General features: G+C 40.3%; 1 protein-coding gene across 1 annotated transcript in view; it reads right to left on the minus strand.

The window, feature by feature from the left end:
* Positions 1 to 9,882: 9,882 nt before the first annotated feature.
* The window catches only part of LOC109464031 (astrotactin-2-like), a 23,966-nt gene continuing 13,819 nt past the window's right edge, over positions 9,883 to 20,029 (minus strand). Inside the window, exons 15-24 of the mRNA XM_019760952.1 lie at positions 19,506 to 19,633; positions 18,797 to 18,949; positions 17,799 to 17,975; positions 15,693 to 15,832; positions 15,095 to 15,241; positions 14,361 to 14,494; positions 13,737 to 13,903; positions 12,607 to 12,742; positions 11,582 to 11,685; positions 9,883 to 10,770 (exon numbers count right to left, since the gene is read on the minus strand). Of these exons, the coding sequence (XP_019616511.1) occupies positions 10,361 to 10,770; positions 11,582 to 11,685; positions 12,607 to 12,742; positions 13,737 to 13,903; positions 14,361 to 14,494; positions 15,095 to 15,241; positions 15,693 to 15,832; positions 17,799 to 17,975; positions 18,797 to 18,949; positions 19,506 to 19,633 (1,696 nt within the window). The 3' untranslated portion in view covers positions 9,883 to 10,360. The remainder of the gene's footprint in view (positions 10,771 to 11,581; positions 11,686 to 12,606; positions 12,743 to 13,736; positions 13,904 to 14,360; positions 14,495 to 15,094; positions 15,242 to 15,692; positions 15,833 to 17,798; positions 17,976 to 18,796; positions 18,950 to 19,505; positions 19,634 to 20,029) is intronic.

The raw sequence follows: 20,029 nt of genomic DNA on the forward strand, positions 1-20,029 counted from the left end.
GTCCGTATCTCCTGATCAACTGTTGACAACACATCATACTACTGTACGTGTTTGGGACGACCTCAACTGTACGTCTTCGGTCAGTACCTAAAAATCGCCTTCATCTTGAAGTCTTCTCTGAAAAGTAGATCGAGGATGGTAAAAGAAAACTGTAGAATGAAATTCAACCCTTTTTTTCTCGAATGAGACAATGAATCGAATTTTATGGTTATTAAATGTACCCAATTCAGCGTTAGGGCTTGGAAATGAGGATTTTCAAGGTCAATATTCAAGTCACTAATCTTCATAATGCCGAAAATTGTGACGGAAAATGGTTACTGTTAGGATACTGGGCTGATTTTTCGGGTACCACTAAAAAAAAGAACTCATCTTTGGGCTTGTTTCCGTACTGTTTTAAATGCTTAACGTATGATACACCGATGCGAATGTGCTAATGTGGGGGTATATGTGTCAATATCATACAGCTTCATTCAGACTATTTGCCGTCCTGAAATCGCACTGGATGTCTTTAACAATCAAAGTAAAGCAGTGGTTTTCAGCGATACTGAGAGCCAAGTAGCCTCAGTAGCAGGCTTATAGAACTGGGGGTTTGGTGGTCTTCGGCTGTTTTCTGATTAGCCTCCGTAGCAGGCTTATAGAACTGGGGGTTTGGTGGTCTTCGGCTGTTTTCTGATTAGCCCAGTTCTAAAAGCGGGGGTAATTCAACCAGGTCGGCTATGCTGTCTATATGCAATCAGAAAATAGCACATAAAAGATCCCAAAGACGCTGAAGAACCCCCAAACCCCCAGTTTTTGGCATGCTGTGGAGGCTAAAGCCTGAACTTTAGATGACACGGAAGCGGCGCTCACTTGACTTTCTGACTCCGGCGTTACCCCGGTCACGGCGTGCGCGGCTGGGGTATGGCAGACCCTTGGGCAGGCCATGGATCAACAACTCCACATGCCGGGGAGAACCGCTCTCCCAACCACAGAACACTGCCACACGGAGGTTTATCAAAGTAGTCTGATAGAAGAAGAAGAACTTTATTGAGAAGTTTATTGCAAATCCTTGCCCGGAGGCTAATTGCAAATTACAAACATTGAAACATTGAAACAGAATATAAAATAACAAAAAAAAATCTACATAATGAAAGTTAGTTGTCTAAAGCTATAGCTATGTCTAAAACTATGTCTAAGGGGTTTGACTTCTCTTTTGTAAACCATGGAAGACGTAAATGCCCCACCCTTTCAAAAATTAGTGGGTTTTGGGAAGTTTAAAAGAATAATTTTTTTCTTTTTTGCACGACAACTGAACACTGTACAGTGTCACAATGGCAACGATTATTGAACATAGTACAAAAAAAAGGAAAAAAGAAAAGGTGCAGAATGGAAATTGACAACTTAATTACCAGATATCGTGAGCTAATACGGTATACAATCAAGTAGGGCTGATCATGATTTTTGGATTTTTTTCAGATAACGAAACGGTCTTTTATGTACATGTTTTTGCACCTATTTTTTGCATTGTAGTTGTTGTATTAAAATGTATACATATACATCTGTTCATAGAGTCGAGTCTGTTGAAATATGTTGTACTAGGTTTGATAAATGTGAATAGCTTACTTACGTAAAACATCATATCTAGAGCATTCCATGATAAATATACACTCTACGTATACATGTATGCTGTTTTTATGCTGGAATTGGTCAGTGTTAGACAAAAAGCACAAGCAAACGTATTTTCTCTGAAGATAGCCTTCAGAATTAAGTGCGTAGAAAATATTGTGTCTGAGGTAGACATGATCAAAGAAAGTGAAAATACATAGTCGATTCTACTTCGTCCGTGGCAACTCTTTGATAACAAAACATGATGTGAGATGTATACTTCTAACATACAGTATACCACAGATATTTTTGCCAACTTTTAAGAACCCATAATATAGACGATTTCAACATACAAAAAATATTTAAAAAATGAAGCATACGGTGAATATATGACCAAGGCTACTCCGTGTGAAAACGAACTGTGTATTTTATTCAAGAGATTCCGTCTAATAAGAGACTTTCGTTTATTTGTTTCCATTTTCTCCACCCAACGTTCACTCGAACTGCACCGCTGTCTTTTGTATGTCATTATTATGGTTCTCTATAACAATGAACTCTGTTATGTGATAAACCGATTCCGTATAGCATTTGGTGTACTGGAGTCACTTGACGTCTGTTTTAAATGTTCTAAACAATAACGATTTTCGTTATTGTTTAGTCGTTTGACACATCGTCGTTTACAGAAAGAAAGTTTATTACAAATTCATGCCCAAGGACTAATTGCAAGAACACAGAACATGATAGAATAACAGTAAAATGACCATAAATGATATTACTAATGCTACTTTTAATACCGTTATTGTTCGGTTTGAGTTCTTTTCTGTGTTCTGTGGAGTATGTAATGCCCGGTGTCTTATATGCCGTGAGGCATAATCTCCAAGCAGATTTTTTGGTGGGGGTAAGACAGTATCAAATTGGCCAAACTGTAACCATTTCCCCACCCAAGGTGGTGGTGGTGGTAGAGACAAAAACGGGCCATATATAAAAAGCAAACGATCTTCGACCACCAACCTCTGCTTGGAGAGTAGTGAGACAGGCGATCTGAATGTGGTCTGACCTTGTGACCTTGTGGTCGCCATGACAGTTTGAGGTACATAACTACCAGCCATGTTGACTGGTGTAGAGAGTGCTCAAGATCAGGACAAATATTCAGAAGTGTTCCCTTATGACTCACAGAGACATCAGGGATGGTTTCAATTTCGTACTGCACACACGTCGAATTTTTTTATTTATTAGGCCACAGCAAGTTAATTTTTATGGATAACATTAAATTTCGGATGATTTTGGAGAAAAAACAAGAAATTTTGTTGCCTTCTGACAGTGGTCAACACGCCAAAAATATCTGTTGCCATGCCGGAAGGTGAATGGTAGATAACTATGAAGAGAGGAGACAAGAAAAGGCTCTGATTTAATGTTTTGTTTCTTACTTTGATGCAGTGATATGCGGCGATGCTGGCTGTGTATATGTGATGTTCCCATTGAATCAAAACCATTTCTACAATGATGGAGTCAATATTTTAAAATGTAGGAACCTTGTTTTTTCAGCCCGCCTTGTTTTTTTTCGCCCGCTCGCATTGGATTTGGCGTCTGCGGAGGATGTCATCCATAAAATTTACTTGCTGTGACCTTAGACAATATGCAAAACAAGACACGGGGTTGACAACTCTAGCAAAGCGCTGATTGTAGTCACAACGCCGACAAATATGATAACAAATAACAAAACAGAAATAGGTAGGAAAACAGGTAATGCAAGATCGTATATAAAATGCGGTAATTTTTGTACACAGTTCAAAATTTAGTCGGGTAGGAACCGAGTTTTTTAATCGTTTTCCTTGTAGTTTTACGTGCTCAACTTCCGTTAAAGCATAAAAGGGCACAAAAGCCTATATTCGCTGTCTTATGCGTTATCCAGTGTTGATTCGTCCGCCTGTCACTGATGCAACTGACACCAAGTATTTCATATAGATATACAAAAAGCTTAACACATTTTGATCTTTTTTTTTTATTCATTTTGTGTATACAAGTATTCTGAGGTATTTTCATTGAATACAACGCTGAGAAAAGATGAACTTAAGATACACGTAAAATACATTCCCCAAGGGGCAAAAGAAAAACTTTTATGTCACGCCAATTTGATTTTTTTTTCAAATTTTTCACCCACTCAAGTTTGACCGAACGGGGTCCAAATGGACCCAATTTGGTTTTTCTTTCAAATTTATATTCCTTTTTTCATTCTTTCAGTGATCTGTGCACATATATTGGTTAAACATAGTAAGACTAAGAGGTATATTTTGGCACGATTAAGTGTAAAAAATTTCAGCTCATTATCATAGCCATTATTACCTTCCCCTCGCCTAGAGGTATGAGATCGTGGAACTCTAGTTTGTTAATGCGTCACATGTACGTATTTATGACGTCATGATGACGTGTTGGAGATGGTTAGCGTCCCGGACATCAGGTTTCACTGAAGTCCGGGGTCATCACAAGTTTACCGCTCAGTGAAAAATGTTGACAAAACAACGTCCTGCAAAGAGATGGTGGGTGATGTTACCAGGGTATCGTATGTTATTGAATTAAGGTATCGTGAAATTATTACTGATGTTACAGACTGTTTATAGAGAGTGCCCGAGTCTATAGCTGGTCGGATGCAGCAGGAATACGAGCGTACCACATTTTTACGGTTAACCCAGGTCACAGGCCATCGCGGACAGACAGGCAGAACTATCTCCATGAAATATAGAGGTATTGTTTTCGGTGTGTATATGTATGTGTGTGTGTGTGTGTGTGTGTGTGTGTGTGTGTGTGTGTGTGTGTGTGTGTGTGTGTGTGTGTGTCTGTGTCTGTGTGTGTGTCTGTGTGTGTGTGCGCGCGCGCGTGCGTGTGTGTTTGTGTGTGTGGTATGTGGGTAGGTCTTGAGAAGGCAAAGGTCAAGGTCGACTTTGTGTCTTTCAACATTGAGTTCAACAAACTCATACCTTCTCCAGATGATGTTAACTTTTACGACAGACGAATTGTAACTTTCATTGATTATACAAGTAAAATATCATTTGCATATATATGCATGAAAAATATGAAACTTAACGAATTGGCAGAAGTACAAGACTGGTGAACCTTCATCTGGAAAAGCCTGGAGGAAGTGTTATAAAAGGAACAATGGATTTTCATGATTTGGGTTATGTAAATAGCTCAGACAGATACACAATAAGACCCAAGTTATGGAAGTCAGTAGTTTATTTGAATAATTTAGGAGGAAATTCTCTATTTCTAGTGTTTTACATAATAGGATATTGATACTTGTGAGATGTTTAGTGTATAGCAGATGGAACATTCACTGATACCAATTATCAATAAATGGCTCGTTTGCATAATGGTATGGTTTATTAGTTGTGAATGTTGGGAAATTCATACTTGTGGCATGCGTAAGTTAGTTGAAGGTGAATATCACTATTAATAGCTAATGAAATGGAATCCTGCCAAAGGATATGACTTTCAGACATATGCTGCGTATGTAATTTGCGTAGGAAGGACCATCAACCAACATAAATTATACTAAGTAAGTACAGCCTTTCTTCCATGATCAATGAGACAAAATAAAACAGTAAAATGTACAAACATTTAAGCTACACGACAAGCGGGATTCCTGCCCTGGTCAAACGACTAAATGAACTGTAGACCATGAACTTTTGTTACTCATTCTAGTAGCCGTAATTGTACACCGTGTTTTCATTCACTTTCCACACAGCTACATTGTATTGAAGGTGTAATACGCAACTTAATGCTCCTGTAGTTTTTAAACTAAATATTTGGTTTTAAATTTAACTATATTTTCAAATTTTATGAATGTATATAGTTTGTCGTAAATGACATGATGTCAGAATAGGCCTCGCAATTCTGCCATCATAGCTGCCAGGAGGCTTGTGCGTACATTTTCTTGTTCTTGTAATAATAAACCATTCTACTACTACTCCTACTACTACTACTACTACTACTGCTACTACACTACTACTACTACTACTACTACTAGCTGCAGATATTTCATGAAGGTATGAGATCTCTGAACTCTATGGATACAGTGAGCTGAGTCAGAAAATTAAAATGACAAGCAGAAGATATCAATGTATGGGAGGAATGGTTAAGTATATGATACCCAGATGAGTACACTTAAGTGACTTGAACTTTGAATTCTAGAGACCCAGACCCCCCACCACTACCAAAACTAAAACAAACTTAGTGAATTTAGAAACAATAGAAAAATAATGCAATACATACATATGATAATTTTGGAAAAATGAAGCAAATTTTCCGTGGGACGTAGCACACCAGAACCGCCAGTAGCGGACGATATTGTCTATGTGGGCTTTTCATTGACGTCATGATAATGACAATGTGAATACCTGGCAGGCGGGTGGATTACAGGAGCTGTCTGTTACCGTGTAGAACAAACCTACTGTACATGTCATCCAACATGGCGCAAGTGACGTCATATGAAATATTACAAAGATGAGAATTTGTAGCCATAAATTGAATATAGAATTGGTAAGATATAAAAAAATCCCTCGCGACCAGAGGTTTTGTCCATTCTGTGCCAATGATATTGAAGACGAACAACATTTTATTATGGATTGTCCACTATATAACGATAAACGCACAAAGCTGTTCAACCTTCTCTCCGCTTGCTCAACAGAAGTTGTTACATTTCATGCTATAGATACATTTAATTTCATCCTAGATGGTAATAACCCTTACTGTGTACAAATAGGTAAATATATCAAAGAATGTTTAGACCTTAGAACAAGTAGTATTAGTTGACTCATCTATTGTCTTGTACGTGGGTTAATTTCGTTGTACCCATATATTTGTCTGTATATCTACATGCAGTCTTACACCTTACGAAAGTCGCTGTACTTTTGTTGTGTCAATAAAGTATATGTATGAAATGCCCGTATGCTGTAACGTAAAGCACGTTTGGTGTCCATGTTTATTCACGTGATCACCGGAACGCCGACAACTATCTCACTAATTCGACCTTGTGCGCAGACATCTGTTTGTCATTAACCACCACATACACATGGTAGACCACATTAAATATTCATGCACACTTTTTCGCCCAATCAAGAACGCAGATGTCAGTTTGTGTTGGCTTCAACAAAAGAAGGGTTAGGACAGACGCATGCTTTTTTTTATTCTAACATTTCATGACTAGACATGGTGACGGCACACTCAAGTTATATCAACTTATTTTATGCCATCACCAACGCAGAGGACAAATACAGGACAAGACTGTACTCATTTTTACTTGAGTTAAGTGAGGAAAGTCGTGTCAAGTGCCTTTCACAAGGGCACAAGATCGGTGGCATGCCAGGACTCGAACCCGGGATCTTTTGGTTCCGAGTAAAGCACTATGCCGTTACGCCACACAACCCCACGACACATGTACATCAACGTTGATTGCGTTGCGTGCAGATAATAGTGAGTTTCTGAAGTGATGAGTTTGAAGGATTTAACCCGATCTAAAGCTACAGTCACGTTTCTTTGTCCTCACTTTGTGAATCACTCCATTCCTAGATTAAATTCAAACACAACACTAGAAAGACCGACATTTGCTCGTGAGCAAATACAGCATATTTCACTCCACCTCCCTCCGCATCCCCGTATGAAGAATAATGATAAAGTTATGAATTCAAACAAAATAAAAGAGAAACTTTCCCGTCGGATGGACAAAATTAAGAATGGTCGTACTATCAGAATTTTTTAGGTATCTTTTATAAATTGAAAGAAACAAATAACAACAAATTGATTATTACTATAGTGATATTACTAGTAGTATAAAAAGGCGTCAATTTCTCTGCGCCTGGTTTTACTATCTTCGCATGTGGTCTGCAGTGAAGAATAAAGTTTTGGGCAATGCTCAAGTTGAAGAACAAGTATTAAAAAACATAATGCAGACAGTGCAAGTTTTCCTTTGACTATATTGGCAGCCGTGAGAGTAGCGAAAGGACTTATAAAATTAGCTCTGTAGATCTAGTCACCAGAAAGCCAAGATGAATCACGTCAATGGTAGAGTTCTGATTAACAACAAGATTTCAGAGATGTCATACCTCCATGACATATTTACAGCTTTTGTAAATATGGCTGTTTTATAGTGCAAGTAGGGTTTACTATGAAAGTGAGGTCGCAATTAGTACAATCTGTTTAAATTGATGGTCTTATCTATTCAAATTACATATATGTGTAAAAGTCTTATCTTTTGGAAGACTTCCATTTTAACGTTTCTTCATTAGTTATGCAAAGGACCTTTACATTTAAATAACCTATAACATAGCGATGTTCATCACAAGTATGAAATTCCATCATTTATCACTACAAACTTTGGCATTTTCGTATCAGTTATCAAGTGAGGGCCTATTATATTTGTATGATTGGCATCTGTTTATGTTCCACCTGCCATACAGTACACGTTACATGTAATGAAGTCACATTACATAAAACAAGGAAATTTTCTCATTAATTATTCAAATCAGGTCCTCATTTGCATTATTTGCATATCAATGTGTACATCTCTGTCAGCTACATGCCAAAATCATGAACCTTTATAATTGCTTATTTCTTCTCTAAGATTAGCCCTCTAAGACTTTAACCAAAACGCCCCTAGGCCTAGCCTGGGTACCATCCCCAGTAGTATATTCGCCAGCTCTATAACTGGCCAGTTATAGAGCTGTTATAGCTGGCGAATATACTACTGGGGTTGGCACCCAGGCTACCCTAGGCCTGCAGTTCCAGAACAAGCTTTTAGGGGAACCAAACCTAAATCACTTTTTCCTCCCATGAAAAGAATTTTAATAAAAGTCAAAGCCCTATAGCATGTCTAAGACAAAAGACACACAAAAAATAGTTGCGCTGCAGTACGAAGGACAGCCGCCAGGAGGCCCACATTTGACCTTAACCTTTGTCCTCACCACATACCAAATATCATCACAATCCATTGTAACCTATGCTCACCACAAATATTCGGCAACACAGACACACACAGAGACCAAAAACAATTTCTGCATTTTCATGGAGGTAACTCAAACAATCGGGAGCGTTAGGACGGAAATTTACGTTCATATGATGAAGAAGAGTGATAACCTTTCCGGGTACGGTACAATCCAATCATGCCCAGTTGCTGAGGTCCTGTCGGGGCGGTATGGACGGCAGGTCCCGCTGATTCCCGCCAGGAGCACAGGTCGGCGCATCCGCGTCAGTCAAGCCGGATTACCATTGCTAATTTAATCAACTGCGGACGGCGTGGTTTGGTGAGTCAGCGGCGTGCCAGGGTTTTAATCTGCAGCGCCTGTCGCTGGGTCGTTCTGCCGACCTCCGCAAACACGAGCTAGCGCTCATCCCTACATGTAAGTTTGTAAGGCCTAGGAAAAATTATTGTGTTTCCTGTTTCAGTCCTGAAATAATCAGGGTCGGTAGGTAGGGGTTATCTTTTTTTTTTCTTTTTCTTTTTTTTTATTAGACTGGCGATCTCTGGCGCTATCAATACAGTATAACAAGTGCATGCGTGCAAGTAAAACTGACCCTTATATTTTCAATGACAACGTTAGAAAACCAATTGTACAACGTTTCATCGCTAATGTGTCAGATCATGGAGCTAGGAAACGTCGATCACCTCAACACAACTTGTAAAGGTGTCAATGCACCTCTTTTGTACTCCCTTCCACTTGTATATCTGGTGGTAAACTGAAATAAACAAATAAACAAACAAAAGATTTATGTCCCTTGCAGGGATCTACAAAAAGAAGGCTAGGGTCGGGAGTTTTTCTAGGGTAGGTTGGAAAACAGAAAACATAACATTTTTCTAAGCCTAACGTTGCCTCACTTATATAAGACCGGACGATTTTTCTCTCACTACATTATTGAGCATATAACAGAATTAATGCCTGGCGGAATACTGGAAGTTTAAAGCTGCATTCTGTAACAATACGAGTATACACAAGTAAATTTTCTGGTCATTTCTTTACAAAGTAAATTGAATCAACTCTTCTCCTTTACAAATAACTGCCATTTTGGTGGAGGAGGTGCCAAAATACTGCACCAGACGAGTGTGTTTAAAAGAATAGAAACACAGATGTCAGTCATGTTTTTACAATATGGTATTTTTTGTTGATGCCACAAAATGAGTGTGAGTCGTGTAGGCTTTTTAGCGCCAATCATAGAATCAAGAAAAATGAAATATTAGCATACATATGTTGAAACGTATTAGGAAATGACAATAACATAAATATTTTTCAATCAAAATATGTGTGCTCCTTTAATTTTGTCATGTTGACAATTTAATGATTTACAATGTGCGCGTATGCACAAATGGGCTCTAACCATTACTATAACGTTTTTCTGAAAAGTTGGCAGGTACATGCATCTATTGGTTAAGTGCCAAAAAACTTTGTTAGCCATCAGAGCCAATGGTTAGAACTCAATTGTACATACACGCATTTTATCAAGCACATCGTTGAGCGATGACACAATAAACGACTTTTAAAAAGGCATCATATCACACAACTTATTTGTATGACTTAACAGTTTTCAGCACATAGCATGCTACATCAATTGAATGACATATGTTCTGTTCTTGAAAACATTCATGCTCTTGCTTCTGAATCCAGCCTCTGGTTTGTTTAAGATGGCTCTGAACACATCTTTATACGTAATAGATTTGAAAATGTTTACTGCAAAATGTGATAAGGTATTATATAAAATAATATTTGAAATATGCTACAATAAAAATTGGTCATTCTTCATACATAGACTTTTCCCAATCGTATGAATCGTACTTTTCTTCGTACTTTACACAGGACCGTTCCATCTCCCTCAGGGTGACTTCCCGTATGCCTTTCCTCGTGTCCAGCCCTTCAAATGAACATCTAAACCGTCTGCGTACTTTTTGTACGACCTTTCCCGACTCAGCCTGGGTTTTACATCTTTCTGATAATGCTGTGAGACTAGCGTTGATCAGAAGCGCTCTTTTCAAGCCGAGTTCTTCCTGTGTTCTTAGCAAGAAGTTGTCGTATTTTTCCTCGTACGTCTTGGCGACGTCGTGCAGGCCGGCTGTGTTGAGGGAGGTGAGGATTCGGAACGCCATGTTCTGAGCGAGAGGGGAGGTGTAGCCGGCATACAGGTTGTATAAGGCATCAGCGACACCTAGCGGAATGTGTAGAAAGTGAGGCAAACAGTAACAACAAGAGCCCTCACACCAAGTTTTGGCATGCCTAAAAACACTAGTATGGCCCTAAGGATTTTGCAGTCAAATCCAATTTACGTAAAAGGCATTTCTGACTACATTACAAGTTACTGCATTAAACATTTGTGCTAAACATTCATTTTGCAAAGGACCTGTGTCATCCTGTATTACGCTGTTAAGTCATTGCCTTTCGACTGAAAAAGATGCTAGCACGCGTGCTTTGATAATTCATACGAAAAACACAAAGCAGAGAGTAGTTGACTACATGAACATGATTCTATCCGTTCCAAAAACAAATCAAATCAACTTAACTGGTACAGTGTATGGAAGTGAATAAACAACAAACCTAAGGGTAGATACATGAACTATGCTAAAATACAATTCTAACAGAGTTAATCCATACTAACTATACTATTCTACCAAAGCCTATCTATTATATGTTTTCCTACGAAGAGTATTCTATTACATTCTATGATTCAGGAGATTTAGTTATTTACAATACGGTGTCGCTTTTGTAGTGATATCGGATGATTTGTACAGATTTTCCAACGTACACTGATATCTGAGTAGAACATATTGAACTTGTCTGGTTTTGAATGGTATAATATAGCATTAGTTCTGAAAGCGATTGAATACATCAACTTTTGTCTGTTTTTTTTTTATATGTTGGGCATGAAATCAGAGTCGTCTTGAATACTCTCCTTGTATGTCGGGCATGATCTCTGTGATATCTGAGTTGTGTGAGAAGGTTAACAGAAGGGCAGATCTCACCTGTCGGCTGGTGGTTGAGCTGAGGTGTTTGACACTCCGTCCTGACGGTCAGCACGTCTGATGGTGACACCGCCCCGTCACGTGTGGACACACGGGCACTCACCCTGTGGCGTGGCCAAAAACGGAATAAATCAGCCACTTATATCCGACACAGGCACCTTACAAACTTATCTACGAGTACAATACACTTCATTTATTTCGAAGCCTTTTAGCCCTGCAGGGCTAGTCTTCCAAGACTCAGACATTAAAATTACATAATCACATACATGAAAGATACAGTGAAAATACAGTGAATACATTTAAAAAGACATAAATACATCAAAACATCAACAATGAACACACAAATTGATATTTATAATACAACTAGGACTTTCCAATTATGCAATTATTCGGAGTCTACTATAAAGGGCTAGCCCTCGTCATATGGAATAAGAAATAAGAACAGTTACAATTCAGATGCATTAACCAAAGACGTTATTTTAAATAGAGAGACAACCTGCACTACTGGCCTGACAAACATAATACCTGATACATGATAAAAAGAACGTTACAACTTCCTTTATTTGCCCTGAGGAGTTCCACCTCAGTCATCCTGGCAAAGGCCACTGAAATAGTCAATCACTCGGCGAGTCGAAAAAGAAGCTGAGTTTGTCCATACCGTTATATACCAACACTTGCACTTTAATTTCATACTGATACAGCCAATCCATTTAGTCCGTTTAGTCCTGCCAACATCTTAAAAACATGCCGAGATACAAACTGTGTCCTTTCAATTTCGAATGCTATACACTATCTACAGTTAATAACTCAAACCAAATCTATATCAGAATACCGCAGCTTTTACTGAACGTCAACCGCGACGGGGGATGGTATCAACTAGAAACCACCTTTGACCGATTGTTGACGTCACACATCCGTCAAGGTCACGCTCTTTGAGCAGTCTGAGTTCGCCTGAAGAGGACTGGTTGAGAAAAATAATGTGCTTGTGTAGGAAATCAGTTGAATGTTTCCATGATAATGATTACCTGTAGAACCTGTCAGGTTTCAGACACATGAGGAGAAGTGAGAAGGTCCACACGGCTCCCTGCCGGGTCAGTCCGCGACCATAGCAGCCGTCAGCTCTGCTGAACACCGCGTCATCCAGCACAGATACAGTCAGCTCTGCGGGAAACATCCAGTAAACAATGACTAATAAACTGGTGGACGTACCAACCACTAAGTATCTGATACCAGCCCAGAAAAGAACAAGAAACAGTCATGTCTTCAAGTATCACAGTTATCAACCAAGAAATGAGGTGTTCAAAAACTCGTATTTCCCCAGAACTATCGTAGAGTGGAGCTCGTTGCCACCAAGCACAGTAGGGGCATCATCACTAGAAAGCTTTAAACAACTCCTGCAATTAAATGTGCAAAGATTGAGTGTAACAAGTCGTTTAGTGTGATATAGCAAGCTGCCGCCGCGCCGCGTGCCTGCGAAGCTGGTGTGTTACGCGGTAGGACCGTTATACCGGCTATACTGATACAGATACAGAAACTTAGATAATCCAAATATCTATCATCACCCTCTCCAGTGTTGGCGTTCGCCATGCTCAGTTGCTGTTTGATTATGTCAGCGACACGCAAGCGCCTCCTGGCGGATGCCAGTAGTATGTCAATCACGTAAAGAGTAGCTAAGAAAGTCGTTTCCCAAGATATTTCCTGCTCGTCATTTCCCCCTGCACGTCAGGTGCAGTAAACTTCTGTCTATGGTGTGCATCTACTTGTGGAAGACACAAACTCAAGGTATGACTAGAAAGGTAAGGTTTGCAAAGCAAATACATAACTTTTACCTTCACTAGGTCTGCCTAACAAACTACTGATCTGTTTATTCTTACAAAAACACATTCTCATATGAATGTGCATAGTGACCAGCCCTTCTAACTCTGTCCTGCTACGTAATGTAATCCAACACCACAGGGTGTCTGCTAGAACACCAGTTACCATGGTGACAGCCGTTCGGTTCAGGTCATTGACATTACCCTGCTAGAGAATAGAACCCAGACTCTAAATCAACAACCCCAGCCAGAAGACCACGTTGTCGCAATAATAAACGACAAAAGTAATATGAAAGTAATATAATGTAAAAAAAAATGGAAACGACGAAAGTCCTCCTCACCTGGATGGTTGATAAAGTCGTCTCCATGGAGACCAGTGTCCGCAGACCGGACCTCTCTCACGACGAACTGGTAGTCTGTCACGTGACTACCGATCTCCCGCCCGACGTGTTGCCAGGCGACAGTGAGTGTGGTGTCAGTGGGAGGGTCTGAGGCGGGCTGGTACAAACTGCAGTAAAATAAAGGCTGCTTGGTGAATATCCTCCAACAGCCAACTGCGTCTCCTATCATTAGTCAGTATCTCATGATACATGGGTAAAAATAAAAACGCTCATGTGCTCAAGTCCATTGAACTACACGATCTCCTAGCAGAAGTTGTAAGTAAGATCGTAACGATTTTTGAAGGCCATGTCACAGATATCCTACCATGATCTCCCGACCACTCCCAACCTTCCCCAGACCATGGTTGTGAGTTAGTTGTGAGCAAGGTTTACAGTTGGTCTGTGAGGTTGGCTAAAAGTTAAGTGTTCGGGAGATCGTGGGAAGCTTTAATGTCTAAGTGGACTAAACTTGGGTGAGAAAAAACGGCACAGGTTGCTAGCAGGACTGCAGAAAACTTTGTTTGCTGCCAGGGAAGTCAAAACGTTACGACCTCCCACCCCAACCTCGGTTTCTGCCCCACATACCTTGGTTTTGGCGGCGGCGCGCAGTCCAGCGTGTGACCGGGGTAGGACGGGTGGATATCACACCTGCACGTGTCGCCTACCACCTCACCCTCCCCGCTACACCACAGGTAACTCAGGAGGGCTCTGCGAAAAACCTACAGGAACAACCGGTGCAATTATACGTAAGCTCAATCGAGGAGAGTGTTAAATTTGTTATAACCGGGAGGCCGTGGGTTCAAACCCCGGCCCGGTCATACCAAAGACTTTCTCTGCTTAGCACTCAGCATCTATGAGAAAGAGTATGGGAAGGTCAAATACACAACACTCTCTATCAATGGACTAGCTCCTTGCTGTGGTGCTTGCACAACTGTGTGGCCTAAGGGCTACAGAAATGGAGATGGGCACCTCCCCTATGAGAAAGTGGAGTGGAACGGGACTTTTTAAAAAAATTACATGTAGACAAGTAGACAAACACATTATCTTCAAGCAGATCGTTCGGTGGCTGTAAGACAGTACTGTAACGAATTGACCAGGTAGTCAGTATCCATTCGCCAGGCACAAAAAATGATACCAGGACAAAAACCGATAAAAATGCATAAAAACATTACATACCGGTTATTTGTACCAGAGTAGTTTTGCTGTGATACAAGGAAAACCGTACGCATACTCTCTCCAACAAGAGCTAATGTTACAGTTGCACCGCCCTGGTTTTGGCGACTGAGAAGTAATCAGTATCAACAAGCATTAAGGTGTACCTCTTTTGTCTCTTTGTCCTTGAGTAGCTCATACAGCGGTGTTGGTGTGCTGACATACAGGAGTGCAGGCTCGGCCATCACGGTATCAGCTACAGTACAACATCCACCCACAGTACACCTACCCCAGGACCGGAGCACCGTCTGCACCTGTGGCGGAGTGATACATGGATGTCGACAGCCTGGATTGCACTAAGCTATTATCTAGTGAAAAGTGCCTGGTCTACATGTGGAAAATGGCACTTCACCATGATTCCGTTCTATCATCTTACTTCGACAGATAACAAAACAAGCGTCGTCATACAATAAAAATTTTGTATGGCGCTCAATCGCAAGGACCTACCAACAAGCGCCACTGTTAGTTGATAACCATATGCATAACCATGATTGTACTTCATGAATTCAATGGAATATTCCGCACACAGACCGTTGAGACACCGTTGAACACCCAAACATACAGATTTGTCACAAGCTTTAGAATGCTCTCTTTAAAGTCTCAATGACCTTTACGGTCTACAAATGATTTCTTAACAATTTTTCATGTTTTTTTGGCCGCTCATCGGTTACCGTAAAGTGTCCGTCAGTGGAAATCAGACCTTACCCCCTCAACTTTACCGTCCTTCTCAACATCCGGGACTTGCCGTATCCCGACAGGCAGTTCGCGCTCCGGCGGGTTGACGTCATCCTGAGTTCCTAACGTTCTGACGAGGAAGGTGTCAAACGACTGGCCTCCTTCTGATGCTACAAGATTTTAAGAAGACGGTTTAATATTCATTTCTATGAATCGTTTTTATTCTATTATTATCTTCGTTTTGTTTGGAAATTTTCGGTGTGTTTGTTTGTCTGTTTGTTTATTTGCTTAGCGTGCCCGTATTTTTTTGAATAAAGTAGAGTCACGGGAAGTGAGGGGAATGATGTAACCACAGACTGAGAAGAAGGCCTAATAGGAGGTTAGTATATGCTGGGGCGAAAGGAATGCGGTTCCAAACGTGCCACGTGACTTTGGACACACACACACACACACACACACACACGCACACACACACACAAACACAAACACAAACACACACAAACAAACAAACAAACACGCATACACACACAAACACACGCAAACCACACAGACATGAACACACACACAAATAAACAAACAAACATCTGTATAAGATTCAATTAATGTCTGTCGTCTGTCCGTCATAAGGAATCGAAAACTTTTGGACACAAAATCCATCATCCACTACTGAGATACTTCAGCTTGTTACTAGGTTCTCCTCCAGTTCACATCATTACACCATTCAAAGTCTTTCGATCTGCAGCAATGGTTTTTGTGCAACTCTCCCTCAAAACACATACTTCCCTTCTCCAATGCAATCACCAAGCTTTTTTGTCTTCGTCAGAAGGACTATGAAATTGTCTCGCCGGAGTGTGGGGAACTGCGGATTTTACGATATAACTCTGGAAGGCATGATTCGACGTCCATGATTTTTAGCAGGCAGATTACCGCTGTTAAGGCCGAAGTCAAGTACAAGTTTTGGCTTCGTGGGGGGTCCGTGCGTCACGTTAGTGCACTTTTTGTGTTTGTAGCTTGTTAGCAAGATAACTCAAGTATTTGTAAAATGTTGATTATAATTCTTGGTGTGGTGCTTACTATTATCGGGACCAAGGTTAAGTTCGTTACTGAGCTTCGTGGGGGGTTTCGTTGTGACTACAGGGGGCATTTTGTTAATTTTTCTTGTGAGCAGGATAACTTTTGTATGTGTGGATGAAAGTTAATGAAATTTGATAGGCATATTACTGTCGTGATCTCCAAGATTGAGTTCAAAGATGAGAGTCGTGGAGGTCGTTATGTCCCCGTAATAGGACCTTTTGTGTTTAGAAATCCCCACCTACATCTGCTTGGAGACAGTCGACAGCTGGATATAGCCGGGGAACCCCATAATGGGATGGGATCAAATGACGTTACATTGAGGGATTATACTATAACTTCAGCAGGGGGAGGTTGGACATATGTCAGGTTATTTTCTACGGCCACACCAAGTAATTGCTATGGATGACGTCCACTGGAGACCTTAAATCTAATTACCTTAAATTTAAGGCAAGCGCGCAATAAAAACACGAAGGGCCGAAAAACGAGATGCCTAGATTTGGAATATAGTAACTGTAGAAGTACAAATGTTAGGACACAAAGAACACAAGAAACAAGTCTTCTATTTGTCATAAAGACAAATTAACAAAACAGCAGTAGTCACCCTGTTCTGATTCTTTCCTTTATAACATCTTCTCTTATTATATTTTGCGGCGCTGTCGTGACACTTTCAACACAGTAAGAATTTCTTGAACGTTTTTTTTTCCAGTAACAGTCCAAACTCAAATAACGTGGGGGGGGGGGCGCTAACACGGGTGACGACGCATCTGTATAATCTGCGGCAAACCGTTTCAGGGTGTTCTGTACCATAAAAATAGTACAGAGATTCTTTTGTTCTTTAGACCAAATTGATTATGAAAAAGATTGAAGAATACGCATGTTAATTTCTCTAGAACGATGTACCTCTGACGAAGACATGAGATCTCCGACCTCTAGTTTTATAATATAAACATTTGCCACCTTCTTCTGACATAGTCGAGTACCTACCTACCACTGTTCCTAGAAGTGGTCTATGACTTACCATTGAGTAATACCGTTAAATAAAAAGGGATATATAAGTATCACCTGAAAATGATTCCCAGAGCCAGTTAGCCAGTCCTAGTGACCTGTAGTAGACGACGTGCTCTCTCCTGTACCCGAACACTGCCTGACTGATGTAGTGTGTCCCGTACTTCTCCATGACGTGTAGAAACTCAGACCTGGCGCTGTTCGCAGTCAGTCTGCCCAGGGCAGCTTTTATATCTGTTGAACAGTTACATTTAGTTGTTTATATATATTTAATTGTATATAATGATTGATATTTTATTGCAGTGTATTGTATTTTTATGACTATTGTAATTTGTATTTCATGTCAACAATTGTTCGACATTGTAATTTGTATTGTACTGTATTTATATTGTTGTGTTTGGGAGGACAACTTGTAAAGGTGTCAATACACCTGTTTTGTCCTCCCTTCCACTTGTCTGTTTGTACTTGTGGTAAACAAATAAACAGATATTTAGTTACACAGTGAACTGTCCTCCTGTACACTGCCTACAACCATTATAGAAATAACTCATCAATTAATAGTCCAGACAACAAATCATAAGGCCACACCAATTTAATTTGTTGGTTCTTGGACTTTTTCCAGAAAAAATATGAAGCGACAGGGCGAAAAAAAAAGATTAAAATAAAAGCAGGTCTAAGCATTCTATGATAGCCCCAAATGCTACGATAGGAGCCACGAAGTCAACACAAAAGGCTGGGTTTACATTCAAACAATGAATTTTGAACTTTTAATCAAACCACTGCATTGATAGATGAAAAAAACTGTAACAACAAGGAAGAAAATGACTTTCCTCAACTGTTGGGTGCAAAATATGAACATATTTGTGTTGATTCAGAACCAGAATGTATTTTTTGCTAATCAGAAAAAAAGGAAGAGGCGAATCCGAGAACCAACAAATTGGTATGGCCTAATGGTAGATAATTAAATAGAAAGCCAACTAAGAACTAAACTGAAAATGGATTTCTCTTCTGACTTTTGCGTATTATTTTTCTCCTCTGACTCCTCTCTAACTCACCTGTTGTCAGGGTCGCATGTCTTAAGTAGACTTGATACTCCGCACTGAAGACTGAGATTTCTTGACTGTACCGGAAGCCCAGATCCCTCATCTTGTCTTTCTGTTTCATGTCCTCTGGCGTGAACGTCTGGATGTAAGGACGATCGGGGCTCACTGTGTAAGTACATTAACAGAACAAAACGATATTAGTTATGTGTACAAATGCGTTCACAACAAAATTAGAGTGTATGGGCGGAGGAGATACAATGTGTGTCTAGAGCGTTACGTGAGGGGAGGTTTTACCGTATTCACTCCCTCTCAAAGAGATAAAGGCACAAGTCGATCGATTTGGGGCCCCCTAGTGGTTGTTCTTAGTTCTGCAGCAAAATATTCGGGTTTGTTTCATTTGCCCTGGGCACACTATAGTTTAGTAACATAGTGTTTTTGACAGAAAAAAGCGATGAGAGTCCCGCAGCAACTTGATACGGAACTGCAGGGGCGTTCTTGTAAACGTCATTCAAAGGGGTAATTGAAGAAAGAAAGGACAGCTTTTCATGACTTTGGGCCTGCGGTGTAGGACTTCTATACATTAAGAGATGAAAGAATAAAATTGATGGCCTAAATTGCATCATTAATGAGAATATTCCAGGATAGAAAAGACAATGCTAATTACAACATTATTTGTTTTGCATAATCAATGACAGGAGATACAACAAGAAATATTACTAACCGCCGTAAGGGTTTTCTTTCTGCCGCAGGTGCATTACCGGACCTGTATAGTTGTGACACTCCGGCTGTACTGCCGCTGTCACCTCCACTTCGTCTGGTACAAGTAGCGGGGACAGGGAATAGTTGGTGCTGTGGGGGGAGAGGGGGAGGGGGCAGGGTTCCAAATACTTTTTATCAAGTTGTCCACTTGGCAAAAGCTCGATATTCCAGGTTGGCGCTAACACCGGCTGTTAATTCTAGCAGGCAAGCCGTAATCCAGACTACACTTGAAGGTATTTTTTTATTAGATAATAATTAGACTAAGGGATAAATGAGAGAGATGGACCCAAACAAAACACCGACCTAGGGTATAGAATTTTCTTCTTACACAACCAGTAAGGTTCTCACCTGCTTACGTTTCGATGTCTATCAGACACCTTCCTCAGAGCTTCTGGCTGGAGTTCTGCAACTCGCCGCTATTTAACGCCAAAGTAGGTGGCGCTTTTGCGGCGAGAATGCAATCCCAAACGTGGCTGAGCTTGTATC

The sequence above is a fragment of the Branchiostoma belcheri genome, unplaced genomic scaffold, assembly GCF_001625305.1.
Source record: "Branchiostoma belcheri isolate BF01 breed outbred unplaced genomic scaffold, Haploidv18h27 scaffold130, whole genome shotgun sequence".
Classification (NCBI taxonomy): Eukaryota; Metazoa; Chordata; class Leptocardii; order Amphioxiformes; family Branchiostomatidae; genus Branchiostoma; species Branchiostoma belcheri.